Here is a 20,695-nt window from a genome sequence, read left to right on the forward strand (position 1 = left end):
TGTAGAGATCTTTCACGCCCTTTGTTAAACTTACTCCTGTTTTATTCTTTTTTGATGCAGTTGTAAATGGAAGGTTATATCTTTAATCTTTAATATTACTTGGCCAAAGTTCCTTTTAGATAGAGACTTTAGCAGTTCTACTCTTAAGAAGATTTAGTTCCTATGCATATATCCTGAAAAAAAGCTACTAATTGTATCTTTTTGAGTGAGTAGATGTTTTGTTGTTGTTTAGTTCCATGGTGGGATACTTCTGATCTTTGTTTTCTAAACTGTTAGCATTCTTACTCCTGAGTTCTGGAAGGTACTGCAAGGGGACAGTGCACTACTGTGATGGAGTAGAGGTGTTTTATTCTGTTTCTTTTGCTTGTTAAGGGTAATTCCATGATTAGAGTCTAGTTTAAGGTGATAGTTCTAATCTCTTGAGATAGAAACTTGGGAACAGTGACATTTGTGTATACTTTCATGTAGTTGTTCATTTAAACTGCTTAAGGCTGAACACTTGTATGGTCTAGCTGTGTTCAAGGAATTAGGGATATATTAGAAAGCATAATGACAAATTCCTGCTCTCATGAAGTTTATGTTTTATTTAATATTGTGTATAATACCATTAAAAGTCTTTTCTTGGGCTATTACAGATTAGTGATGTTAGTCTTAACCTACTGAAAATTGTGTAATCCTCTGAGAACTTTTAGCTTGGCCTCATTTATGTTTGGTTTCCTATTATATTTGAGTAAAAGTGAACCAAATGTTATGGAACAAAGTGCATAATTGGGATCTGATTCATTCAAATGGGAAACTCAGTAAATAATGGTAAGATCCATATTATAAGACAGTTAAGTTGTATTTTTTTTTCAAGCAATTCTTGTTTTATGGTATCATTCTCATTAGATACCATTCCGGGCATCAACAGCTTATGGTATGGCTCCTCAATTGTGAGGTATAATAACTTGCTTTGGCATAAAAGTGGTTGGTACTGTTTGTTCATTTAATAAATACTTATTGCATACCCATCAGGTACCAGACTGTTTCCAGTGCTGGAGAGTACAGTTTTGTTTGAGACAAATAAGGCCCCTGTCCTCACGGAGCTCACAAAAAATTTAAGGTGATAGAGAATGTCTGGTTGTTTGGTGGTGGAGGCCATGGTGTATTTGAGTTGGGCTGGTCAGAGGAGGCATCTCTGTGAAGGTAGCATTAAAAGTGGCAGTGTTCGAGGGCTGCCTGGGTGGCTCAGTCGGTTAAGCGTCTGACTCTTGATTTTGGCTCAGCTAGCTCATGGAATTGAGCCCCACATCAGGCTCTGCACTGACAGCATGGAACCTGTTTAGGATTCTCTATCTCCCTTTCTCCCAGCCCTTCCCCCCACTGTCTCTCAAAATACATAAATAAATTAAAAAAAAAAATTGGAGTATTCATAGAGACATGTAGTGGCCAGCCTTTTGAAGATCCTGGATTCCTGCATAAGTAAAGTACCTTCCTTGTAGAGAGATAGCAGATGGAAAGTATGCATTGATTTAAGTGGTGGTTAGTTAATCCTTTTGTCAGATTAAAGTAATCCACTGTTAATAAATAATTCTTGTATCATCTTGGATTGTGATTATATGATTACATTCATATTTAGTTTTTTACCCAGGAGAGTCTGTAATTGGTAGAATATATAAATGAACTAGGAGACAAAGATTTTCTTATGTGCTATCCCACCAAAAAAGAAGAACACTAAGAAATAAAAATAAAATTTAGATAACCAAAAACAATCCTTAAGCAACTAAGTACTCCTTAGTACTCCATAAACACTCATGTTAACGTTGTTTACCTGGTCACTGTAAATTTTCCAGATTTGGCCAGTAGGTGGCCAGGTGTCTCTTCTCTGTGCTTGTTTTTAGAAGAACTGGATGGAGCTAATCCATTTGAAAATTTGTTATGTGTGTTTTGATATTTTCCTTAATTTCATAATAAATATTTCCTGGAAGTTAAAAAAAGCTTTCTTATGATTTCAGCCCTTATGTCTTGTATTTAGGTACATATTTAGATACTTATGAAATTAGATTTTCATGTTTCAAGACTAAGTTTTTATTTTCTTGTTTTCCATGGTCATGATTTGTAGTTAACATGATGGGATATCCACTCTACTTTTTGTTTTATCCGTGCTTGGTAGAATTGAAGGGTATATATACTCTGCCAAAATCCTTACAGTTGAATTTCAGTGTTATCACACATGATTTGGAAGTGCATTTTGTATACATTTATATATATATATATATATTTATCTATCATATATCTGTATTACTCTATTCTTTTGCTCTTTGCTTATAGTGCAGCTTCTGGAAAGAATTCTCTTGTGTTCTTTATCCCCAGTATCTTTCTTCCAGATTGTGACTCTGCTAGATCCCAAGGCTGTTTCTTTTCTTTCTTTTTCTTTTTTCTTTTATCAGTGGCTTTCTATCAGTTGATCTCTGTCTTTTGAAATGATCTGTTCACTTGATTGGAACTCCTGTTATTTTGTCACCTGCCTGTCTTCTTTCTCTCAGCTTCTTCTTCCTCTTCACTTTCCTGACCTCTAAGCACCGCACTATCTCAGGGTTCAGGGTTCAGATTTTAGGTATCTTTTCTATTTTCTACTCACTGTTGTGCTGATTTTATCCAATTTTATAACTTAAAAAACTCTTTACGGGATACCTGGCTTGCCTGGTCGATAGAGCATGTGACTCTTGAACTCGGGGTTGTAAGTTCAAGCCCCATGTTGGGTGTAAAGATTACTTAAAAAAAAAATCTTGGGGCTCCTGGATGGCTCAGTTGGTTGAGTGTCCATCTGACTCTTGATTTCGACTTTGGTCATGATCCCAGGGTCATGGTATAGAGTACTTCGTTGGGCTTGGCTCTGAGTGTGGAGCTTAAGATTCTCTCTCTCTTTCTCTCAAATAAAATAAAATAAATAATTAAATAAATAAAATCTTTAAAAAATACTCTATAATTAAACTCATGTATGTATCTGTATATGTATGTGTATTTTTAGACTCAACTTCTGGTCTAAACTCCAGACACTTGTGTTAATGTCTTTGGCTGTCTATTGGGCATCTTAAACTTAATGTCTGAACTCTTGTTGCCTATTTTCCCACCCCTCGGTTCCCTTAGTGCCAATTCTTCCTATAGTCTTTCCCATCTCTATAAATGGCAAGTCCTTTTGAATTGCTCAGCAAAAAACTTTGAAGTCATTATTTTACTTTCATATTTTCTCTTTCATATTTTCATATTTAGTTGGTCAGCAAATCTTGTTGGCTTTATTTTCAGGATATATCCAGAATCTGGCTACTTGTACTTCTCATTTTCTTCACTACCATTGTGGTCTTAGCCATTTCCATCTCTCACCTGGATTATAGCATTAGCCTGTAAGTGGCTTCCCAGCTTCTGCCCTTTGGGATTTGTTACAGTCTGTTCTGAAAAGAGTACCAAAAGTAATCCTTTACAAAGTTAGATCATAATCATGCCTGTGTGTTCACAGTGCTCTGGTAACTTTCTGCTTCATACAAAGAAAAAAAAACTAAAGTCATTGTAGTCTAGACCCTTCTTAGTTTCCCCTGGTACCTCTGTATGTAATATTATCTGCTGTTCTTCTCACTTTCCCTAATCTAGCCACAGAGACCTGCCCCCAATCTATTCTGATATCCTAGTCATGTTCCTTCTTCAGGGTCTAGGTATTTGATATGCCTTCTAAAAAGCTGTTGTCCCAACTTGTTCAGATTTTTCTTTCTTTTTTAAAAATGTTTATTTATTTTAGAGAAGGAGAGAGAGAAAGACAAAGTGCGAATGGGGAGGGATAGAGAGAGAGGGAGACACAGAATCCGAGGTAGGTTCCAGGCTTTGAGCTGTCAGTGCAGAGCCTCATGTGGGGCTTGAACCCACGAACTATGAGATCATGACCTGAGCCAAAGTCAGATACTTGACTGAGCCATTCCCAGGCTCCTTCCAGCCCATATAGTACTTTTTTAGGAATTCGAAAAAGACATCCTTGGGGGTACCTGTGTGGCTCAGTTGATTAAGCAGCTGTCTCTTGATCTTGGCTCAGGTCATGATCTCACAGTACTGAGTTCAAGCCCCACGTTAGGCTCTGTGCTGGTAGCGTGGAGCCTGCTTGGGATTCTCTCTCTCTCCCTCTCTCTCTCTCTCTCCCTCTCCCTCTGCCTCCTGTGTGTGTATGTGCATGCACGTGCTCTCCCTCTCTCTCTCAAATAAATCAACTTAAAAAAAAAGTCCTCCTTTTCTCCTATGTAAGCTTGGAGAGCAGACAGAGGCCTGGATTTCAGTCTTCACTTTTCCTGTAGGCCAGAAGCTGTTGTGCAGTAAACAACCGGTACAAGTATCCCTGGCTTTTGCTGGCTATTTATTAAATTACAAATCATCCTTCATTCCTCTCTCCAGGCTATTACTCTTTCCTTTTAACTGTTAAGACTTAACATGTAACATGGTGTATGTTTGTCCCACCCTCATTTTAAAATGAAGCTTTATGGAAACAGTTTTTTAAAAATTTTATATTTTATGGAAAATATCAAACAAAGAAGAGTATAATGAAGCTCAGTGTACCTGTTACTTAGCTTAAACAGTTAATAGTTGGTTTTATTTCATTTATACCCCACTCCTCCTTACCTGCCCCCACCCCAGGATTATTTGAAGCACAGCCCAAAAATCATGTAACTTCATTTGTAAATATTTCAGCATGTATCGCTAATATAAGAATTCTTTATTTTAAGAAATAACCACAGTAATATTATCCAAATATTAAAAGAACTTTAAAGATAGTTCTTAATATTTTCAAGTGTGCAGTCAGTCAGCTTCCAGTTTTACCCAGTTCCCTAAACATTTTTTTTTTTAAGTTTGAATTGGAATTGAAATAACGTCAATATATTGAGTTGGTTAGTATGTAAGTATATATCAGTCTGTATAAGTCCCCCCATCCAGTCCTTTTTTAATATTGTTGAAGAAACATGGTCATTTTGTCTTTGAGTGTCTAAAATAATCTGGGCCAGCATGTGACGTACAGTAGGTACTCAGTAAATGTTTTTAAAGGCATTAACTGAAAGGTAAATATAGTATTCTAGGATGGAATTCAAGTGTTAAATTTTTAGGGAATGATTACCATCTCACTTTTATGTTAGCTTAGTAGAATGATCTTGGCAATAAGAGAAATTATTTAGACAGTTGAGAAGGGATCACATGAAGGGCACTTAGGGCTGTAGAAATTTATTTGAAAAAAATCTGCCAAGATATACTTAATAACTGCTACCATTTAATATCTTGTTATTTGCCTACCAAGCACTGTATTAGAAGCTATATTAGCTAAAAAAAAAAAAAAAAAAAAAAAAAAGTGATATTAGTTAATTCAGTTTTCACAGCAACCTTTCAATGAAGGGTTTAATTTGTCTTCATTTCCCATTGAGGTAATTAAAGTTTAGTGGGGGAAGTGGAGGAGAAGTGGGTGCGTGGCATTAATGTTTTTCTTAACAAACTTCATGAAACCAGACACCACTCCTTAAAACCTTGTGCATGGATAACTTTGATAAAAAGGAAAAAAATTAAAAAGTGGCATCAGTAATACTACTTATTTCTACATAGAAAACCTTTGTTTAATGTGTCTCTTTTTAGCTTCATTTTCTAGGCAATCACAGATATTTTGGAAAAATTTTTTTAACAGAACTATTTTAATGTGAGATGGATTAGGAAATGTAAGAAGAAAGGGAAAAATCTCTGAAATAACCATTACTAGCATTTTGGTGTATGTTTTTTTAGTATGTGTGAATATAGAACTTGGGAAACAGTTGTATTATGCCACGTGAAGTTCTTTCCCTCCTATAATGCCCGTTTAGCATATTGAAGACCGAAGATCTGTGGTGAAAAAACAGTTCTAATTGCTTTAACCCAGTGTCTGTCTTCTAGACTTCTTTGTTAATGGAAATATTTGTGCACATTTAAATATAAGGCTTTAGAATGTATTAGATTATGGCAGAAAGGATGGATAATTTGATAGTATTGGAGTAACTGAAGGTAACATTCTAAAGAAAAGTTACCTTAGATTGACACCAAAGAATACTAAAATAAAATAAGGGAAAGTATTTGCATCAAATAGGTAACATAGATAATTACATATAGAATTCTAATACATTAAAAACACCTTCACACCTGAGTGGGAGAGTAGGCAAAGCTAACAAATACAAAAAGGCAGTATACACATTCTGAAGTGTTCAAGGTTTTTTAGTAACTGTGTTTCTTTTAAAACTCTGAGACTCAATGCTAGTGAGTTCTTAATATGAATCTCTTTACACTGTAAATTGTTTGTAATCCCTTTGGAAAGCTATGTGATGAGATATATAAAATAATAAGATATGTATATTCTCATTCTTTGAGTCAGTAAACCTATGTGTTAAAGTTTATTGTAAAGAAGGAACTGAGAAAAAAATATGTGTGCATAGTAGCGGTATTTGTATTTTTTCAAATTAGGAACATCTAATATCTAAAATGATATATTCACCCAAAATGGTTAATTTTATGTAACATACAACTTGATGTATATCATGCCACAGCCTCTTTGAGGAATGAGAGTATGAATCATCCATGAAGGAAATAACTTTTCCTAAAGGGAGTCCAGGTAGAGGCTGGGTGGTATTTTGCAACATTAGAGGAAAAAGCTGTGGGGGCTCTGTTAGGAGGATGTAACCATAAAATTTCTTTTTCTACTTCAGAACACAAGCCTTGTAAAAAGATATCTAACCTTTATTATTGTGATGCTGCAACATCATGCTCTTTAGTTTTTTCTGAAGTCTGATACTTAATGTCAACTTTTTCTTTTAAGTTTACTTATTTATTTTGAGAGAGCGAGCAAGAGCACTAGCAGGGTAGAGACAGAGAGATGGAGAGAGAGGATTCCAAGTAGGCCCTGCACTGCCAGCATAGAGCCCAATGTGGGGCTTGAACTCACAAACCAGGAGGAGTTCATGACCGGAGCCAAAGCCACGGGTTGGACACTTAACTGACTGAGCCACCCAGGTGCCCCAATGCCAACTTGTATAAAAGAGGAAACAGTTGTCCTAGAAATAGTTGAGTTTGGCCTTTTGCACTGCCAGCATGAATTAAGGCATGTCAAATGTGAAGAATTTTATACTGTACTGTGGTTCTCCCTTTTATATGGTATTAGAGTGATTTAAACTAATCCTGTTCTTGAGAAATTCAGTAAGTTTAACTCCAAATGGCTTGGTTTTATTTTCTTTATCTCATTTACCTCTTTTTCCCAAAAAGATAGATTAGAAGTAAATGGTCTGGAATAAAGTAATATTAGTGTTGGGAGGATTTCACATAGACTTGACTGACCTCAGAACTCAGATTAAATTAGGGCCATTTGCAGGTGAGGCTGGGAGGAATTTTAATGTGATCTAAACTCAAGCTCAGGGATTTCTGAGTATGATGATAGATTTCATGCCAAAATTTCAAAATGAGAGTGACCTCTAATTCTGGAATCTGGGAGGGATGAAAAAGCATATTGTTTTTTTCTGTATGGCATAGCCATACACTTGTCTTCTAAAGAGTCCGGGTCATAGCACTGTTTTGGTAACCCAAAGTTTCCATTTTAGTGAACTTAAAAAGTTGGGATGTCAAATATTAAATCTTGGTTAGCCTTGTGGCAGAAGGAGGGGGAGATGTGGGAGGTCCCTGAAAATAGGTAGTGTTCTGAAAAGAACCCAGATTCTCCTTTACTTCTATTCATTTTCTTAGCACAAACAGTTGGATTAAACTCTTTAAAACACAAATACCTAATTTGGAGGGTTTTGCTAGAGATTATTCATTCTGCATTGTGAATTACCTTTAGTTAGATGAATAGATTCAAAGAAAGAAATTTCAGATACATTTAAAAATTTGATTTGTTATGGGGAGAGTTGAGGAAAAGCAGTGAGGGGAAGGAATATATAATTTTTGAGGGTGAATACATGAGCAGGGAGACTGAAACAGAAGCTAAGTGCCAGATACTGTTCTAAGCATTTTATACATATTAATTTAATCATCACAGCCACCCTCTGAGCCACTAGTATTTTCTCCATTTTATTGAAGAATTTGAGGCACAGAGAAGTTACGTTAGGTGCTTTACTTGTTGGGGGCATTGTTTAGATGAGAGCCCTGGGTATGTTGGAAACCATGTAGAGCTTGATTTAATGTAAAGATGCACTTCTTTAAAAAAAATTTTTTTTTTTAACGTTTAATCATTTTTGGGAGACAGAGACAGAGCGCAAGTCGGGGAGGAGCAGAGAGAGAAGGAGACACAGAATATGAAGCAGGCTCCAGGCTCTGAGCTGTCAGACAGCACGGGGGCCAACGCAGGGCTCTAACTCATGGACCAGACCCGTGAGATCATGACCTGAGCTGAAGTAGGATGCTTAACCGACCGAGCCACTCAAGTGCCCCTAAAGATGCACTTCTTTAGGTAAAGGAAATGTGTCAGAGCAGGAGTACAAAAAAGGCTGCATTCTTGGAAATGTCAATTCTGAGAAACATCTCAAATGCAGTCTTAGATGTAATTGTAGCTTGTTGCCTTAGGAGGTTTGTGTATGATGATGGGATCTCAAGGCATCACTACCTTCCAAGTTATTTTCCAGCATACACGCAAACCTGTGGAGATCTTTGTTGATTTTTCCCTCCTCCCCTTCCTCTCTCCATCTCCTTTCTTCCTCTTCTCCCTCTTTCTTTCTTTCTTTCTTTCTTTCTTTCTTTCTTTCTTTCTTTCTTTCTTTCTTTCTTTCTTTCTTTCCCTCCCTCTTTTTCTCCTTCCTTCCTTCCTTCCTTCCTTCCTTCCTTCCTTCCTTCCTTCTTGCCGCATTCTCTTTCCCTTCCCATTCCGCATCTCCTTTTGTAAAGGTAATTCTCCCTACCTCACCTCCTTACATTTCCCTTCCCCATTTGTCACTTAAATAGAGAAATCGTCTTTTGTCCCTTTAACTTCCTTTAGTTGATTGTCCTCCTTTTCTGTCTTTTACCATTACACTTCTTAAAAATAAAAGACTGCAGTTGTCATTCTTTATTCATTCACTTTTTAACCTTTGTCATCTGGTCCTCTGTTTCTGTGTGTCAAATTAGTGGATTTTCTTCCTTCCTTTGTTTTCTCTTGTAGCATTAACCTTCCTGATCCCTACTTCATTGAAATTTTCCTTACCCTTTTTTTTGTGATGTTTTATTACCTTGATGCTTCTTTGCCTGCTCTTTTTAATGTCATCAGTATATCCAAAAAGTGAAGTCACTACTTCACTTCCAAATTTGTTCTTTCCAACTTCTGTCTTCTGGTTAGTGAAAACCTTTTCTCACTTATCAACATTTAAATTTTCCTGGCCTCTTCTTTTCCCTAATTCTTTTGCTCAACCAATATTTCTGGAGTACATCTTGTATACCAGGTCATTATTCTATGTTCTGGAGTTTCAGCATTGAACGAGAGAGAGAGAGAGAGAGAGAGAGAGAGAGAGAGAGTTCTGACTTGTAGACTTACATTCTAGTGGAGAAGATAGTTATTAAACAGATATTAATCAGGTAGTGTGAAACATGTTTTAAAGGATAAAGTACACTAAGGGTCTTCAGGCAGTGATGAGAGTGTTGGGTAAGATTGTTAGGAAAAGTTTCTCTGAGAAGGTGATATTTGAGTAAAACTCGAAAGAAGCAAGAGAGGGAGCCATATGGATATCTGGGAGAATAGCATCCTAGCCAGAGGGAATAACAAGTAATAGAAACCCTGAGATCTTATACTTTCCTGTATTAAGAAAGGTTTGTGTGACTGGAGTGGGGTGAGTTATAGAGTGATAGGTGAAAAGTCAGAGTAGTTGGCTGGGGAAGATCTTAGGATCCTGTGGGCCCTGGTTAGGATTTTGGGCATAAATCTAAGTGTGGTGGTGTGGTGGCAAGAGTTTGGAGGGTCTGGAAGAGAAGAATGGTAACAAGATAAGACTTCATATTTTTGAAGGATCACCGTGATGACTGTGTGGGGAGTAAACTGTATGTGTATGTGGGGGGGGGGTGGTGTGTGGCAGTAGAAGAACCTGGGACACTATTACAGTATGGTCTTGATGAGAAATGATGGTAATTTGGAGTACAATGTTAGTTGTGGAGATGGTAAATGGTCAGATGAGTGATATGTTTTATAGATAGCATTAGCAGGATATGCTGATCACTTGGATGTGGTATATGAGGAGAGAAGAGCTAAGGATAGTTCAGGAGTTTGGGGTTTGAACAACTGGGTGAATGGAGGTTCCATTACCAGAAATACTTTAGGGAGGGGCAGTTTTATTTAGGGGAGAGGGGGAATGGGTGGAAGCAGTGTTTATTTTCAGTATGTTAAGCTTGAGGTATCTGTTAGACAACCTCGTGTGGAGATGTCAAATTATCCTCTTCCAGAGGTTAAATGTGAACTTGGGGCTGGAGAAAATAATTTTGGGAGTCATACAAATGTAGATGGTACTGGATGAGAGCACTTGGGGAGGTTTGAATGTAGATAAAGATGAGAGGTGGGAGGATTGACTCTTAAGTCCTCCAGCACGTAGACATCTGCAAGAAGAAGAGGCTCTGTCAAAGGATATTAAGAAGTGGCTAGTGAGATGGGAAGAAGTGTGATGTTCACAAGTGAAGTGAGGGGAAAGGGATTCAGGAAGGGGAGATGGGTCAGCTGGGTCAGAAGCTACTAGCAGATGGAGCAAGAGAAAACGTAATAATTGACTTTTGGATTGGGCTTGCTAAATCCCATTGATTCTGCATTGCAATATATAGCTCTAAATTTCAGAACATAAGTTTTCGCTCCCTGCCAATAAACACTGTTAATCGGGCTTTATTTGCTTTTCTGTTGGACTATTTTTATCTTTTGAACTTTTTCTTTCTCTCCTGATTACAATACCGAATACATTGTAGAAAAGGTTGGAAAACAAAGAGACAGCGTGACAATGATGTAAAAAACCTAAATTCCTTATCTACCTTACCACTAGACCTAATCACTGGTAATACTCCAGTGCTTCCCCCCCCCCCCCCCGCCACCTGTCCATTTCTATCTATGCATATTTGTAATGCATAAATTGTATACATGCTTTTATATAAAATTGGGATGAAACGTCTTACATTTTGTTTTTTTAAATGAATGTTAAAACATTTTTGAGAATGTGTGTGAATTTGTGGCAACACAAGTATTTCATCATGATGGAATAGCCTTCTAAACTGAACTCCCTACCCGTTTCTCCCCTAATTATATCTTAAATGAGTCCTGATGAATTTTCCTAAAGTATGTTCTTTAAGGTTTTAGTGCATAGGAATAGTGATTAAAGCATAGACTATTTTTGAGAGTGATAACATGCATATAGCAGGAAATGTGGAAAACAGGAAATAAATATATTTTATAGAATAACCATTATTATGATTTTCATCTTTTTGCTAATCTTTTTTTGTTTGTCTGAATGTACATGCACATGCATTTCGTTTTTTTTTTTTTACTAACAAAGATCACACTGTTTTCTAGCCAGCTTTTTTTCATAATTTATTCTTTTTATAATTTATTGATCAAAGTATATAAGCAGTTTCATTGTTCTGTTTGTTGTCAAAGTGCTCTTCAAAAAGATTGTACCATTTGAAAGTATATTTATAAAGAATTTTGTTCTCTTTAAATTTTAGGATAGACCACTATCTTGTTGAGCTCTTTTAATTGAAGTTCTTCTTGGATACAAAGATGAGGACTAGATAACTTCTTGAGGTTCCTTCTAACCCCTAGGATGAAGATAATAACTAACATTTGTGTAGTGCTCTAAAGTTTACAAAGTGAGTTCTCATACATCATCTCACTTGATCCTCACAACAGCCCTGTGAGGTAGGTAGGACAGGTATTGTTATTCTCATTTTAGAGATAAAGAAACTGATAGAGAGGTTAAGTGACTTGGTCAAGTTTTATTTAAGTGTTTTAGTTGGGATTTGAATCCAGGCCTTCTGATCTAAATAATCACATTCTTTTTACAAGATTTCATTCAACTGCACATTTAGAATTGCTATATGTCAGCCAGTTAAGTGAAGTAAATTTGTTATTATAATTCAGAATATACAGTGTTTATATTTTCTTCAGTGTCCTCCAGTCCTTTTCCATATCTCCCCCTTCCCATTAAATGAAATGCTCTCTCTTTTGACTAGAAGGTAATTTAATTATATAGCTATATTAACCCCCTACAATTTTACCTGGCATTTGAGAGAGGGGAAAGTTATATTTTTCATTTCTCTGTGTATATTTTTTCGCTACCTCTCAAAGGTATACCTATATTACTTTCACACATCCAGCATAAAGTCTTGAATAGAATTACACTTAGAACTAGAATCTTTTGCATCTAGCATGAACTCAGAATCACAAGCTTTTCAGAGCATTAAACTTTTGTACTACTTTAACCAAAATTGGGATAATTGAGTTTTCAGGTATAGGTGCTTATGATAGTCACAGAGGTACAGTGAATATTAAGTGAGAGTGACGGCACAGGCCAAATCAAGAACAATTGTAGCTATTCTACACTAGTTACCTCATAAGGTAAAAGTTTGTAAAATTGAATTGGGAGCTTGATAGTGGCAATATCACACAATAGGAATAGAACTAAGTTTTCATGACCCTATAGGGTAGTATTGCATTAAACTGTCTCACAGTGTTTTCTGTACTGCCTTTATATACTTAAGGTCCTCGATATTTTTAAAATTAATTTTCTTGTTGTTTTTATTTTTTTTTCTAGTTGTTGGTCTTGACGATATTATGGACGAAGGTGTTGTTAAAGAAAGTGGCAATGATACCATTGATGAAGAAGAACTGATTTTACCTAACAGGAATTTGAGGGACAAAGTAGAAGAAAATTCAGTGAGGTCACCAAGAAAATCACCTCGTTTAATGGCACAAGGTAATCCTTCCAGAGAGGTTCTAGCTAGAAAATCAAAGGTATAGAGACAGATGTGATAGGTCATGACCTTGCTAAGCAGAGATATATTTTCATGGTGCTTGCTAATCTCAGCATTTTGATAATAATCAATTTTGAGATTATATCAATTTGTTGGTATAGTTTTTAAAATTTTCATTGAAATTATATATTTACAAAATTTATTTATTTAATTTTAGTTTAGTTTAATTTAAATTTAATTTAATTTAATTTTATTTTATTTTAGTTTATTTTAGTTTAGTTTATTCATTTTTGAGAGACAGAAACACAGCACGAGTGGGGGAGGGGCAGAGAGAGAGAGATACACACAGACTCCAAAGCAGGCTCTAGGCTCTGAGCTGTCAGCACAGAGTCCAGCACAGAGCTCGACACGGAGCTCAAATTCACAAACCGTGAGCTCATGACCTGAGCTGAAGTTGGATGCTTAACTGACTGAGCTACCCAGGCACCCCTATATTTACAAAATTTAAAGGGTTCACTAATTCTGTAAGTTTCTAATACTTCTTTTTCCCCAGAGGAAATCATTCTTTCAGCTGGTATTATTAATTTTTTGGTATTTAGTTTCATGTCTCTAAGTAACATATTACTACTTTTTGATTATTCTGATATAAGTATTTTTATTGACTTCCCACTCTGGATGATGAATTTAGTGTTTTTTTTCCTCTTGTTCTCATCACACAACAGTACATTCTCTAATTTTGTTACGTCACTAGTAATTATGTTATTGTGACTCTGTATGCTGTTAGAGATGATCGATTTTAATAAACTGAGGTTACTTTTCCTATACAACTTTTTGTCTTTCTGACTTAATAGTTGTTTTTGTTGTTCATTTGCTTTATAGTTTTGTATATTTGTACATAGCTTTCTTTGTACATATCAGTAATACCTCAACTACTCTGCTGGTGTCTAAATCTTTCCTAAAAATACTTGTGCATATCAGATGTTCTGTCATTTTCATTTTATTGAAGAAACTGGAGCTTTCTGATCTGCTCCCATGTGCACTGTATAAGCCTGATGCATAGCTATTATCCAGGGATCTCCCTTTTCTATTCTTCTGAGGATTCTGTTTGGTGTTATAGTTCTTATTTCCTCCTTTTTTGGCTTACCTACTTCATTTTGGTGACACTTTTTCCAGTAGTTTTGTGTGGAAAAAGAACATGGAGACATATTATTTTAAAACTGTATGTCTGCAGATATATTTAATCTGGTCTTCTATTGGAATTACAGTCTGGTTGAATGTAGGATTCAAGGTTGAACATAGTTTTCCTTCAGAAATTTGAAAGTTTTCCTCTATTTTCTTCTAATTTCAGTGCTGTTGAGAAGTTTATTCTGATTCCTTTTAAGGAATTCCTTAATTTCTTTTAAGTAGAGTGTTACCTACTTTCTTCTGGAAGTTTGTGGAGTCTTTCTCTTCAGCTCTAGTGTTTTGATATTTCTGATAATGTGTCTTAGGGTAAGTGTATTTTATATATTGAACTCTGGGTACTCCATATTTCCTTTTAGTCTGAAAAGGACTATTATTCAATTCTGGGAAAACTTTTTGTATTATTCATTGGTAATCCCTCTATTTTCTTAGTTCTTGCTTTCTTGAACTCCTTATTATTCAAGTGTTAGAAAGGACTGATCCTTCCATTTTCTTGATCTTGCCTACTTTCTCTTTATCTTTTTCCTCTCCTTGGTGAAATTTTCACATGTTTATCCTCCAACTTTTCCGTCAAATTTTACATTTCTAATTTTTGAATGTTCTTTTTTTTGTTTCGGGATAGTCCTTTTCGTAGCATTGTGGTCTTGTTTTGTGGATGCAGTATCTTCTGTCTTTTCTAAGGTACTTGTGCTTTAAAAAGTGTTTTAAAAGGTGTTTTTGGTCTCCTTTCATAGTTATAGTTTCTTTTTTCTCCATGTTGTCTTTTTTTTCCCCTCTCTCCATCTTTCATGTTAGGGACTTTTCTAAAATGTCTGATCCTTGATTGCTTGCTCATGTTGAAGAGGTTAACACTCAAGAGCGTGTGGGTTGGGTTTTGTCTACTGTGAGCTTCACTGTGTGGTTATATCTGGCTATGCTTTTTATTTTTATTATTATTATTTTTTTATTTTGAGGAACCCCTGTTGTCAGAATTGAGGTTATTTATTCCTTTAGGCTCAATTAGATTGTGTAATGGGAGTCCTTCAAGGAAGCTGACAGGGTGTCTCAGGTATATAACTTCACTTAATATCATACATTTCAGTGTACTTTCCTGCCACTTTTATCTGTGCCTGATGTTCCTTAGTCTAGAAACCCTGATTTATACTCTTCCAGAGAGCAAGCCTCCAAATCTTGGATTAGGACCAGGAAAGGGCAGTTGCCTGGCAGATGGAGTCAGGGAGAGGGAGCTAGTGGTCTGACTGCTTCTTAAACAGCTTTTAACTCCTCTTCATTTTAACTACCTGTCTTCATCCTCATTTTAGAATCATCTGGGGTCACCAGTTCCTAACCCTTTTGAGGTATTAATGCTATTGGTTCTTGCCCACGTTGCCATCTTAGGGTTTATCTCCTTTGGGTCACTTCTTGATCATCTCTTGTTTGGCTTCCAAAATTCAGGTTTTCTCCTGTTCTTCCATTCATTTTAGATTCATGCCTTTTGTATAGTTTTAGTGTGGTGTTTTGAGAAGTGGATTAAGTTAGATGCATGTTATTTACTTTTATCATCTTTTCCTCAATATATATTTTTAATCAGTTTTTAAAATCAATTATTTGGTAATACTTGTAACTTAAAGCAATGAAAAGAATAGGATGAACAGTATGGACAGGTAATGATAATGTTTGGCCTATACAGCCAGGATTCCAACTAAGGCAGTTTATATTTAGAGGAGAAAAAAACAACTTGATCTTTGGCTCAATAAATCAGTTACTATTGGAAAACTTTTTTTTTTTTTTTTTTTAAAGTTTAAGAGAGAGCGAGAGTGAGCGGGGGAGGGGCAGAGAGAGTGGGAGACACAAAATCTGAAGCAGGCTTGAAGCTCTGAATTGTCAGCACAGCCCTACGTGGTGCTTGAACTCACAAGCCTCAAGATTATGACCTGAGTCGAAGTTGGATGCATAACTGACTGAACCACCCAGGCGCCCCTGAAAAACGTTTTTTTAATCTTAATTACCTTTATGGTTGAATATGCTATTTATTTGTGACAACATAGGTAATGGGTGTTAAAAGTTCCTTTACTTTATTTCAAGGCAGATGAATAAAGTAGAAGTGTAAACTATTACAAGCTGTCTTCAAAGCTTAAAATGCATAAAATACATAAAAATCTCATCCAGATATTGATAATGAACCATTAAGTTCTTAGTTATTTAAAAATGTTATATATCTGAGCATGTGGTGAACAGTTAGTAATCCACACAATAATCCACAAAATTTTTAAAAATTGTTGGGTGCTTACCTAATGAAGAAATACTGTGCTGAGTCCTGGGGGAATTAGAAAGGGTCTCTAAGATTGGGATGACCAGATAGTTTTTTGTTCAAACTAGGACACTTTTGAGAATAAAAGAATGTACTATTAATAATCACATCAAGACAGTAGGCATCACCAAGGACTGTTAAAGACAAGTGAAGACACCTGATACCTTCTTTAAAAGTTTAGTGGTAGGGGTACCTGGGTGGCTGTCGGTTAAGTGCCTGACTTCGGCTCAGGTCATAATCTCATGGTTCGTGAGTTCAAACCCCGCATCGGGCCCTCTGCTATCAGCTCAGAGCCTGCTTCAGATCCTTTGACTCCCTCTCTCTCTATCCCTTCCCCACTTGTGTTCTCTCTCTCTCTCTCTCTCTCTCTCAAAAATAAATAAATATTAAAAAAAGTGAAAGTGGTATATGACAAATAAGCAGTGTTTAAGTATTGGTGCATAGTGGTGTTTTGCACTGAAGAGTAGGAAGGAGTTTTTATTTTTGGTAATTGATAGTATTTAATTTTCATGGTGTTTATTTGGAGGTATTGGATATGCATAGGCTTGGAAATAGTTTATTTTCTATTTCATTTTGTGGGTTGTTTTTCTGATTAGTGAATCTACTTTAGTTCTCTTTCTTTCTGTTTTCCTTGCACTCCATATGTGTTCCTTTTCTTGGAGGTGTATTCAGATAGGGAAAAGAGGAAAAACTCATATAGTAGATTCTTTGTTAGGAATATTGTTAAAGGTGGGAAGCTTTGTTCAATTATTTTCATACTTTCCCCATTTTCTTTTATGGTATATTTTCCTGGCTTAAACTTCTTTAGTTGTAATTTCTCTTTATCTGTGGTACTATAGCATATACTTCATTTCTTAGGAATAGCTTATATGCTAAAATGGTGATATAAGTGAAGCACATTCATAAAGGAGTTTGAGTTGTGAGGCTGTGTTTTGAAACTCACACAGATCCTGTTTGTTATAGGTGGTTTAGTTCTTATTATATTGGCACCTGAATTTGTTTGGTATTCTTTATTTAAAGATACTTAATGTTTAAAACTGTATGACAGTCTTGCTTTATGATGGGCATTAATGCAAAGGAAACTCATTTATTTTGCTCCCTGCTTATTTATTATAGAAAAGAAACTTGATGAAAACATTCTTGTCTTATAGTAAAGTATAATATCAGTCTGAATTTTCTAGAAGTTTTTTCTCCTGTCAGAATTTATAGAACTTTGATAAATGTAAAATTTAACATGGAGATATATACATACATATATATATATATATATATATATATATATATATATATATATATGATCATCATGAGTAACTTTCAGTACATTTTCACTGAAATGAGCAAATTTATAGCTCAGAATAAAGAAGTGATGTATTCTAAATTGTATTGAAATAAAAACACATGGCAAAATAGCTAAGTTATTTTTATTTGTTTTTTTCCCTTGTGATAGAACAAGTAAGAAGTTTGCGACAAAGCACTATTGCCAAGCGTTCAAATGCAGCACCTTTAAATAGCACAAAAAAGGCATCTGGGAAGACTGTATCTGCCCCCAAAGCAGGGGTGAAACATCCAGAAAGGTGTCAGATTAAAGAAGTTTCTGTATCACCAAAACCTGAATACCATAAAGAGAGCAGAAGGAGCAGCCGACATATTGGACAAATTGACGTGGTACCAGAAGTATCAGTGTCTTCAAGTCATTCTTCAGTGTCGTCTTGTCTTGAAATGAAGGATGAAGCTGGATTAGATTCTAAGCAGAAGTGTGATAATCAGGGAGAAGCAAATGTGCCATCTCATGAATTAAATTGTTCACTCCTTTCGGAGACTTGTGTTAGTATTGAAGAGAAGAAGAATGAAGCTCTGATGGACTGTAAAGTCAAAACTGTTAGTAGCCCACTGTTTAAGTTTTCAGATAAAGAAGAACAGGATGATTCTATTTCAGTTAAGATGGATGGCACTGTTGTTGAAGAAGGGAGGGAAAAAGGAAAAGTTGAACAAGAATCAAATGAGACAGTAAAATTATCTCGTGAAGATGACCAAATTATTGAGGAGCCTGCATCTTCTGCCTCTCCTTCTGATGCTGCTGCTTGTACAAATCCAAATAAAACAGAAAAGAACCTTACAGGTTTGTCTGGTTCTGTGGATGAAGTAAATGAATGTAATATGGAATTGAAGAATACCCTGGAAGTTGCTGATAAAGCGAAGAACTCCTTTCAAAGAAATGAAATAGAATCTTTGGGTTATTGTAATGACACAGAGTCTAACGATAAGCAGTTGGAGAGTACAGAATTTAATAAATCAAACTTAGAGATGGTTGATGCTAATGCTTTTGAACCAGAAAGTAATATTTTAGAAAATGCTATTTGTGATGCACCTGACCAAAATTCAGAACAGTTGAATGTTGTTGAAAGTATTAAAATGGAGTCTCATGAAATAGCAAACCTTCAGGATGACAGAAGCAGCCAGTCAAGTAGTGTTTCTTGCTTAGAGTCAAAAAACATAAAATCCAAACAAACAAAACCTGTAATTCATTCTAAGCAAAACATGACCACAGATACTCTGAAAAAAATTGTTGCAGCAAAGCATGAACTAATGCATAACAAAACTAAGGTTAATGTCAAAAGCGTGAAACGAAATGTTGATGAACCAGAAACTCAGCAAAATTTTCATAGGCCAGTCAAAGTGAGAAAAAAACAAGTTGATAAGGATTCAAAAATTCAGAGTTGCAATTCTGGGGTTAAATCTGTGAAAAATCAAGCTCATTCTATATTGAAAAAAACATCACAGGATCAAAATTTAGTGCAGGTTTCCAAACCCTTAACTCATTCTCTGAGTGATAAACCTCATGGTCACCCTGGTGGCTCTAAAGAACCCCATCATCCTGCACAAACTGGACATTTATTACATTCCAGCCAGAAACAATGCCATAAGCCCCAGCAGCTGGCTGCAGGGATGAAAACCAATAGCCATGTGAAGGAAGAGCTTGAACATGCAGGTGGTGTAGAGCATTTTAAGGAGGAAGATAAACTGAAACTAAAAAAACCTGAGAAGAACCTACAACCCCGCCAGAGAAGAAGCAGCAAAAGTTTTTCTTTGGATGAGCCACCATTGTTCATTCCAGACAACATAGCTACTATAAAAAAAGAAGGTTCAGACCATAGCTCTTCATTTGAAAGCAAATATATGTGGACTCCCAGCAAGCAGTGTGGGTTTTGCAAAAAACCACATGGCAACAGGTGTGTGTGTATGTGTGTGTGATATGTGCATTAAAGAGAAATTGCTTTTTAGGGTAGGGTTATTTGAGAACTTTTTTATAGAAAGAAATTATTTAATATACAAAGACTTTTGCAGAAACAAAAAAAACCCCTCATCAATCCTGGATAAATAATAGATGGAGCTACTGAATTTATAAATATGTCATCCTAGAACATTAAAAAAAAAAAAAAAAGCATAGCCTGACCAACTGCTGGTATATACAGAAATGTTTTGTCATTGTAACCAGTTAGAGTGTGTGATTTAGTTGTTGCATCTGAAAGAGAAAAAAAACTTTCTGATCAAAAAATTGTTAACACTGCTTTGGGTCTGTAAGTTTTATTTTATTTGGCTTGAGAAGAACTAGTAATAAAATGTAAAGGTCATAATGGAAATTCTATTTTTCTTTTGAAGATATAAAAAAAAAATTCTAGTAAATCAAGCACACCATCACTTCATAACTATCAAACTTGACCTTGGAATGAAGTTTGATAGCTAAAACAACTGTTAAAATTACCTGGGTAGATTGTGTATGTAACATGGAACGGAGTGAAAACCTGTATTTCTCTTTTGAATGTTTTAGTGATTTGAAGGATTTCTCGTGAATTCCGATAGAAGTGATTTTAGGATTCAGTGTTTTATAGCTTTTTGACACTGCCAGACCCCCTCCCCCCACCATGTATTTTTTATTTGCTAGTGTTTTAAGAAAACAGGAGATGAAGTGGAGTTTGCAGCTGCAAGATTGTCCTGTTCGTGTTGAGATTGCTGTTGGAACTTCTATCAACACTGACATGATGAAAGAACATTATAACTTGCACTTTGTAATATTATCCTCACTCATTCATGAAAGTAAATATTAGGATGAGTTTTCCCAGCACTATCAGGTTACATTAAAATGAAGCTTTTTAGGTAGGGACAGTTTAGTAAAGTATGTTGTGTAATTATTTTGGTGTGGGAGGTGGTGGTTGGGCAGAGTGGGTGGGAGTTGTTGGAGCTATTCTGTAAAAAACTTAAGTTTTATGTCGAACTGTTATGTCAAAGACATAACAAACTTTCATGCCT

At 35.7% G+C, this 20,695-nt stretch overlaps 1 protein-coding gene across 8 annotated transcripts in view; it reads left to right on the forward strand.

Annotated features, from left to right (window-relative positions):
- PHF3 (PHD finger protein 3) overlaps window positions 1-20,695 on the forward strand; it is an 84,139-nt gene that overhangs the window by 33,748 nt on the left and 29,696 nt on the right. For 7 of the 8 annotated variants that reach the window (XM_042986610.1, XM_042986614.1, XM_042986615.1 and 4 more), the window contains 2 exons: window positions 12,756-12,917; window positions 17,835-19,617. In XM_042986610.1, the coding sequence (XP_042842544.1) occupies window positions 12,756-12,917; window positions 17,835-19,617 (1,945 nt within the window). Of the gene's footprint in view, window positions 1-11,764; window positions 11,861-12,755; window positions 12,918-17,834; window positions 19,618-20,695 lie in introns of those variants that run through there. The other variant, XM_015540393.2, reaches the window with a different exon arrangement.

The sequence above is a fragment of the Panthera tigris genome, chromosome B2 (genome assembly GCF_018350195.1).
Source record: "Panthera tigris isolate Pti1 chromosome B2, P.tigris_Pti1_mat1.1, whole genome shotgun sequence".
Classification (NCBI taxonomy): domain Eukaryota; kingdom Metazoa; phylum Chordata; class Mammalia; order Carnivora; family Felidae; genus Panthera; species Panthera tigris.